Source organism: Lissotriton vulgaris, chromosome 4_1 (genome assembly GCF_964263255.1).
Source record: "Lissotriton vulgaris chromosome 4_1, aLisVul1.2, whole genome shotgun sequence".
NCBI classification, from domain to species: domain Eukaryota; kingdom Metazoa; phylum Chordata; class Amphibia; order Caudata; family Salamandridae; genus Lissotriton; species Lissotriton vulgaris.
Genome location: NC_141691.1, coordinates 1,980,380,770 through 1,980,388,752, shown reverse-complemented (window position 1 = coordinate 1,980,388,752; position 7,983 = coordinate 1,980,380,770). Strand labels below are relative to the sequence as shown.

General features: G+C 51.4%; 1 protein-coding gene across 1 annotated transcript in view; it reads right to left on the bottom strand.

Annotated features, from left to right (window-relative positions):
* Positions 1–1,218: 1,218 nt before the first annotated feature.
* LOC147724772 (lymphocyte antigen 6E-like) overlaps positions 1,219–7,983 on the bottom strand; it is a 73,407-nt gene continuing 66,642 nt past the window's right edge. Inside the window, exon 3 of the mRNA XM_086966291.1 lies at positions 1,219–1,641. Coding sequence (XP_086822417.1) covers positions 1,433–1,641 — 209 coding nt within the window. The 3' untranslated portion in view covers positions 1,219–1,432. The remainder of the gene's footprint in view (positions 1,642–7,983) is intronic.

The following is a 7,983-nucleotide window of genomic DNA, read 5'->3' as shown; positions in this document are numbered from 1 at the left end:
AAACTGCGTTCCTGATGCACATTTAATGGCCATTTCAAGAGGTCGTATCAATGGAAAATGTGCCTGCTGTAGTTGGCAGTACCCTAACACCCTTGCTTTACTCATATATTTAGTACTATGTACTTCAAAGTGCACCCCTGGGCAGTAACCCCACCCCTGCCATGCTCCTGCTGAATAGACATGGCTCATTTGCTAGACTTGTACTTTATGTAGGCCTTTGGCCAGAACTAACTAAAACATCCATTGCTAATGTATGTGGATGGAAGATAGAAACCTTTATGTTGATCTCTCAAAGTGCCCCTTACTAAATTGCTTTACATTTTGGGTGTTGTTTTACTTATGGTGCCACCTTTTACACTTTTAACTATTTCTACTTCAATTACAGGAAAGTATAGCTCTATAGACACAGTGGAACAAGAATGTGCTTCATCAAAGGTATAGGGGCTCTCCTCAATGGCCATATTCGGTCCAATTCATAAAGCTTTTTCTGTGAGTAGTTGCATCTAACCCCTGACTTAGGACTTTTTTTCACCAGAAATGCCAGGAGTATGTATGGACATAGATATCAATAGTGCAGAGCAGCAGGTGCAGTTCCACCAAGGCCCAGGGGCCTGAGTGCCTGAGGGCCCTCTACATTGTATTGTATTGTATTGTAACGGTATTTGTAGAGCGCGATTGCTGCCCGTGGGCGTCCAAGCGCTGAGCTGCGGTTCCTTAATTGATTACATCTTGGTTGGCATAACATCATGGCACAAGGTAGCAGATTTTAAGATTGTGTTGCGTCACTATAGTGACCAAAATGCCCTAGTTTTGGAATTGCTTACATTACACCCTGGGAATACCACAGATTTGGTTACACCAGCTGATGGCAGATTGACTCTCAGCAATTTTAGGAAGAGTCCGATGGGCGGAATTAAGTCAATCCCAAGAAACGTTGGGTGCCATGTACCAAACTATTATTCCGATTCTTATGGATTCTATCCAAACTGTCTCTGCTGACAGTACCCAAATTGATTTATTGCAGGTCGCCCTAAATCACACCAGTTTAACAGCCACTATGGTTGCTCCTTTCTTCCCATTAAAAAAAGTTAGCAATAAAAGAACACCCCGCCATACTTGGTACAATGAAAGATGTCGAAAGGCTAAAATAGCTCTGATCTTTGCCATTAAGGCTAATGATAGATCTCTGATTAAAACGAACAGACCAGCCTATCGAACCAGCCTATCGAACATCCAAATTCTGGTTGCATTTCAGTATCTAACCAGGTGATGGGGACCCATTTTTCTTAATTCCATAAGGACTCCTGCTTTCTTGCTCCGTCACCGGGAGTAAAACATTTACTCACTGAATAAATCTTTGTGAATGGGTCGCGTGGTGAAGTAGTCAAGTAATTCCTCGTTCTGAGCATGCCCCCCCCCGCCCCAGCAGCCATCACAGTTCCGTCGATTGGAGGAGTGCCCCGATGAAGCATAAAAGCAAAATGGCGACGTGGCCGGTCTTCATTCTCTCGGCGCTGCTGTAGTTGCAGTAGTCCTTAGAACAACAGGAAACAGAGTAGGACGCCAGAACCACATTATAATTCTTTGGGGTGCACTGAGTAGTGCATGACTTGGTGATGGTCGTGACCTCACTCGCAGAACCTGGTGGAAAATAAAATAAAATCAGAGCAGACGTTTATGGACACTGCAAATAGAGTAGCAAATGATATAAGGTTTGAAAGGGAAGTTTCATTAAACGACTTCCGGGTCAATCAGACAGTGTTTCCTGTGTTTCAAAGTGAGGACAGGAGTTGTTGACAATGTTGCACAATGTGGTCTTGATTCAGTTTCACTTTTAGTATGCTTTATTGGGTCTTGGTTAACGGTTTACAAAAATCAGTAGAAGGTTATGCAAAGATTTAATCATCAATAAGTTAAAACATTTTGAAAGAAAATGGAGGAGGAGCAGGCTATAAACATTGGTGTAGACCTGCTGCTGTCAACCTTGCACTGCCATCATTTGCAGCCTCTGAGTCTGTCTCCAGTCTCTTCAGCACATTTTGAATACAAGGGAAAGAGAGAGGCAGAGGCTAGAGGTGAAGGCACACTGCAAGCCTTCCCATCTGCCTCCTACCGGAGCCGCAGAAGGAGGGAGGGGGTCTCATCTGCTAAACTCTTGCTCCCTTGATGTAGGCCCTTGCCTTCAGCTCTGTCCTATAGTCCAGAGGCTTTTAATTTGCTGGTCTAGCCCACCAGGTGGGCTATAAGGTTGGATTAGACAGCTCCTCTACCAAAGTTCTGGCTGGCTACTGTCTTAAATAACTGAAGATCTGGAGCAGCACTATTCTCCCACCTGCTGCTTTTGGATGGAAATGTACCTGTACTTGTCGACATATTGAAACTTACGACAGCGAACGTTACACGGTATCATACATACAGCAATATAACACATTTTAAACATAAAAAGGCACCTCACAACAAAACAGTCATATCTGAATACAACACAATAGTACAACCCAACCACAGTACATTGCAATAAAGCATCAATTCTTTTTTTTAAACAATAGAGCATAGCACTACCAAAATAAAATACCACACAGCAAATATGCACAAATATTCTTCCCACACATTTCTACCTCTATAAACCTGCTTTGAAAATATGGTATCAAAAAATGTTTACACTAAATACTCCCTTTACATAAAAGCAAGAATATGAGACAAAAATGTGTGAGACAAAAATGTTTTATGTTCAAACTAGATATGTCCAGAGTTAGTCTGAGTTGCTTGCGGGAATCTCCGAACTTGCTCCTGAGGAAATGTTATTTAGTAATTTATATTTGATAGTGTATTTGATACCACAGAGAAATGAGAAACTAGATTGGGAAGGTACGTTGAGACAGACAACTGTCCTGACATTACTGAATGACCAGAAATACTGCTTCTAAAAGTTAAACTGTTTTTTATAAGAAATACCTACCTTACACACGGTAGCAAGCTAAAGCACCAAAGCTTTCTGTTAGACCTGACATCCTTGGTGTGGTTGTTCCCCAAACCTTTTGCCTTCACCCCTCCTGTTTTGCTAAATTTGTGTCTGTTAGCGTTAGGACTCTGTGCACTTTGCTAGTGCTAATGTGCTTGCACTCCCTCGTTCATACATGGTAAATCTGGCTTATCCCTAATTGGCACATTTAATATACTTGTAAGTCCCTAGCAAATGATACTGCGTGTATTCAGGGCCTGTAAATTAAATGCTACTAGTGGGCCTACTGCACTCATTGTGAACCCACTAAAGTAGCCTTTTAATGTACGTCGCAGGCCTGCCACTGCAGCCTGTAGTGCAGTTTTAAACTGCCAATTCGAGCTGGTTATATGAACCTTTTCCAGGACCATGCCTTCTTTCTTTTAACACATATGTCACCCTTGAGTAGCCCCTAAAGGCTCATGAGGCTTGGTGACTTGTATTTAAACATTAGGACATGTTGGTGTACGTTTTACATATTCTAAACTCCTGAAGTCATTTTTCACTAAAGTAAGGCCTATCTCTCCCATTGATTAACACAAGGTTACCTTATTACAATTAATAAGAGTTAACGTGGTTGTAATTCACATCATTCAGTGTAACATAATCATGCAGAATTACCCGCAATGTCCGTGAGATTACGTTTAATTAATTGAGAAGAGTAATTGAGCATTTAGTGTTATTTCATAGTGCAAAAATGACTGCTTGCATCCAAAATGGGCGCAAGAATGGATTTTGCGCCAAGAAATAGTGCTAAATGCAACAGACAGTGGCGGCTGGCACAGGTAAGTGCAGTGGAGCGGGGCATGGCGCGACTGGGAGGAGGAAGCCGATAGTTGATGGAATAGGTATTTTTTTTAATTTAATTATACCTATTCCGTTGTCTGTCTACTTACCCCCCACCCCCGCATTCCCCTTTCCGACTGCCCTACTGCGTTTACCTGTGGCAGCCGTCACTGGCAACAGAACACGAAGAGCCAGTGCGAGGAGCCAATTACGCTTGTTAAATGTGCTCTTTGGGTATGATTTTTCCCCGAGCTTACTTCCGGCATGTAGCACTATCTTCTTAGCGCAAAATGCCCTCTGGTGTCCAAAATGGGTGTAAAATCCATTTTGCAGTAAGAAATAGCACTCATTGTGCTCTTGTGTTAGGGTTTCCCCCAGATTATTCTCAGCATTTATCATTATTTGATTAGCATAAAATGCACTCTCACATGCAAAATTGATGCAAGGATTTATTTAGCATTAAGAAATAGCACTAAATGCAGTAAAAGACGAATAGCTAGTGCAAGTGACAGCTCACGCTGGCTAAATGTTTTCTCGCAGTAGGATTTTTTCCCTCTAAATAACTATGCAAGCAGGAGTAAGCACTTAATTATCAGTAATTCTGCATCAAAGAGTAAGAGTATATGAAATTACACCCTGAGCTAAAACAGAGGTGATCAGGTCCTTTGACCTCCACCAGTGTGGGTTAAGGCAACCAATGAATACTAACGCGATTGCTGAGCCTGTTCAGGCCTGGTCGCCCCCATGCTCCTCTGCTGCTCTTTGCCTCCTGCTTCCTAGTTCCTGCTCGGGCGACCCAGCCGCCGCTGAGCCGCCCGCCCACACCAGCTTCTTCCCGCCGCTGCCTCCCAGCGGCCCGCCCCCGCCACCCCATTCGCCACCCGCTCCCGCCAACCAGCTGATCCGCCCACCCGGCTCCCTACTTAAGGGGACCGCGTCCACCTGATCGGGAGCGACTGCTGAGCCTTTTCAGGCCTGGTCGCCCCCACGCTCCTCTGCTGCTCTTTGCCTCCTGCTTCCTGGTTCCTGCTCGGGCGACCCAGCCGCCGCTGAGCCGCCCGCCCGCACCAGCTTCTTCCCGCCGCTGCCTCCCTGCGGCCCGCCCCCGCCAGCCCATTCGTCGCCCCGCTCCCGCCAACCAGCTGATCCGCCCACCCGGCTCCCTACTTAAGGGGACCCTGTCCACCTGATCAGGAGCGACTGCTGAGCCTGTTCAGGCCTGGTCGCCCCCATGCTCCTCTGCTGGTCTTTGCCTCCTGCTTCGTGGTTCCTGCTCGGGCGACCCAGCCGCCGCTGAGCCGCCCGCCCACACCAGCTTCTTCCCGCCGCTGCCTCCCTGCGGCCTCGCCCCCCGCCAGCCCATTCGCCGCCCCGCTCCCGCCAAACAGCTGATCCGCCCACCCGGCTCCCTACTTAAGGGAACCGCGTCCACCATATCGGGAGCGACTGCTGAGCCTGTTCAGGCCTGGTCTCCCCCACGCTCCACTGCTGCTCTTTGCCTCCTGCTTCCTGGTTCCTGCTCGGGCGACCCAGCCGCCGCTGAGCCGCCCGCCCGCACCAGCTTCTTCCCGCCGCTGCCTCCCTGTGGCCCCGCCCCCCGCCAGCCCATTCGCCGCCCCGCTCCCGCCAACTAGCTGATCCACCCACCCCGCTCCCTACTTATGATGCCCTCGCGTACGCGCAGCGTTGAAGCGCAGCGGGCGCGCCGAATGTGCGCCCATCTGCGCCGGGTCCGCGCCGAGCGCCAGGACCCCTGGACCCCGAGAACGCCAGCCTACACGACGGACTTACGACCCCACAACCCTCAACGCACGCAACGCGGGCCGGAACCCCGCCTGCTACCGAGCCACCCCGAGATGCACCCACGGACCCTTCGCCTGCCAAGCCTGCCGATTCACCTGCCTCCGGACCTGCACCACCCCCGTCAAGTCGAGCACCAGCAGCAACCACCTGAAGTGCATCCTGCTCAACACCCGCTCCGTCCACAGGCACGCCGTGGAACTCTGGGACCTGCTCGATGCGACAGCACCGGACGTTGCCTTCCTCACCGAAACCTGGATGAACGCCTCCTCAGCGCCCGACATCGCCATAGCCATCCCGGACGGATACAAGATCACTCGGAAGGACCGCGTCAACCAGACGGGAGGAGGCATCACCATCGTACACAAGAACTCCATCCGCATCTCGACCAACTCCGACGAAACCTTCACCGCTGCCGAACACCTCCACTTCCAGATACACACCGACCCCAAGACCACCCTCCGAGGCACCCTCATCTACAGACCCCCGGGACAACGCACACAATTCAGCGAAGACATCGCAGACTTCATCAGCCCGCACGCCTTTCCCTCCGCCGACTACATCCTCCTAGGGGACCTCAACTTCCACCTGGAGAACAACAATGACAGAAACCTCACCGCCCTGCTGGACAACCTCGCCAACCTCGGACTCAAGCAACTGGTGAACACCCCCTCCCACTACGCCGGCCACACGCTTGACCCCGTATTCTAATCCAGCAAGCACATCTACTTCAGCCACTCCACCGGACTCCACTGGACCGACCACAGCGACGTCCACTTCAGCTTCAGCAGAACTACGACCCACCACCACCCGCAACAGGTTCCACGCCGGAGCTGGAGCAAGATCACCGCCAAGCAGCTCACCGCTTCCTTCAGCCAGAACACTCCCACCAGCACAACGGACCCCAACGAAGCGGTCAGCAACCTCACCAAGTGGCTGACCGCCTGCGCCGATGACCTGGCACCACTAAAGAACCCTCCCAGCAGACTCGGCAGCAAGAAAACCCCCTGGTTCACCGACGAACTCAAGGAATCCAAGAAGAACTGCCGCACCCTCGAGAAAGCCTGGTGGCTCGACCAGACCACAGACAACAGGACCGCCCTCGAGCACGCCACCCGCAAACACCATCAGCTGATCCGCGCCACCAAGAAGTCGGCACTCAAGGAACGACTGGACAACAACGCCCACGACAGCAAGGAACTCTTCAGCATCGTCAAAGAGTTCTCCAACCCCAGCGCCGGAAACAACGACATCACTCCCTCGCAAGACCTCTGCAACTCACTCGCCTCGTTCTTCCACCGCGAGATCGCCGACATACACAATAGCTTCGACGCACAGACCACGCACCCCACCACCGAACCAACGCCCGCCACCACCATCCTCTGCAATTGGACCCCGATCAGCACCGAAGACACCACCCGCACGATGAACTCCATCCACATCGGATCACCAACCGACCCTTGCCCCCACCACGTCTTCAACAAGGCCGACTCCGTCATCGCACCCCATCTCCGGGACATCATCAATACCTCCTTCCACACTGCCACCTTCTTGGAGAGCTAGAAGCACGCCGAGCTTACCGCCCTCCTGAAGAAACCAACAGCGGACCCCACCGACCTCAAGAACTACCGTCCCATCTCGCTCCTTCCTTTTCTGGCCAAAGTCATCGAGAAGACCGTCAACAGACAGCTCGCGCCTTCCTCGAGACGAACGGATCCCTCGACCCCTCGCAGTACGGGTTTAGGGCCAACCACAGCACAGAGACCGCCCTAATCGCAGCCACCGACGACATCAGAACCCTGATCGACAATGGGGAAACAGCGGCCCTCATCCTCCTGGACCTCTCTGAGGCGTTCGACACTGTCCGCCACCGCACCCTGGTGAAGCGCCTCAGCAACATCGGAATCTGAGAGAAAGCACTGGAGTGGATCATCTTGTTCCTCGCCGGAAGAACCCAGAGAGGCCGCCTCCCCCCGTTCAGATCCAAGGCCACCGAAGTCATCTGCGGCGTACCACAAGGATCTTCACTCAGCCCAACCCTCTTCAACGTCTACATGAGCCCCCTTGCAGCCATCGCACGCCAACACAACCTCAACATCATCTCCTACGCCGACGACACCCAGCTGATCCTCTCCCTCACCAACGACCCCACCACCGCCAGAGCCAGCCTACACGAAGGGATGAGAGACGTCGCCGACTGGATGAAGAACAGCCGCCTTAAACTGAACTCAGACAAGACGGAAGTCCTCATCCTGGGGTCATCACCCTCCGCCTGGGACGACTCCTGGTGGCCCCCGGCCCTTGGCACCGCTCCCAAGCCAACGGACCACGCACGCAACCTGGGCTTCATCCTGGACTCCTCCCTGTCGATGTCCAGACAAGTCAACGCCGTCTCATTT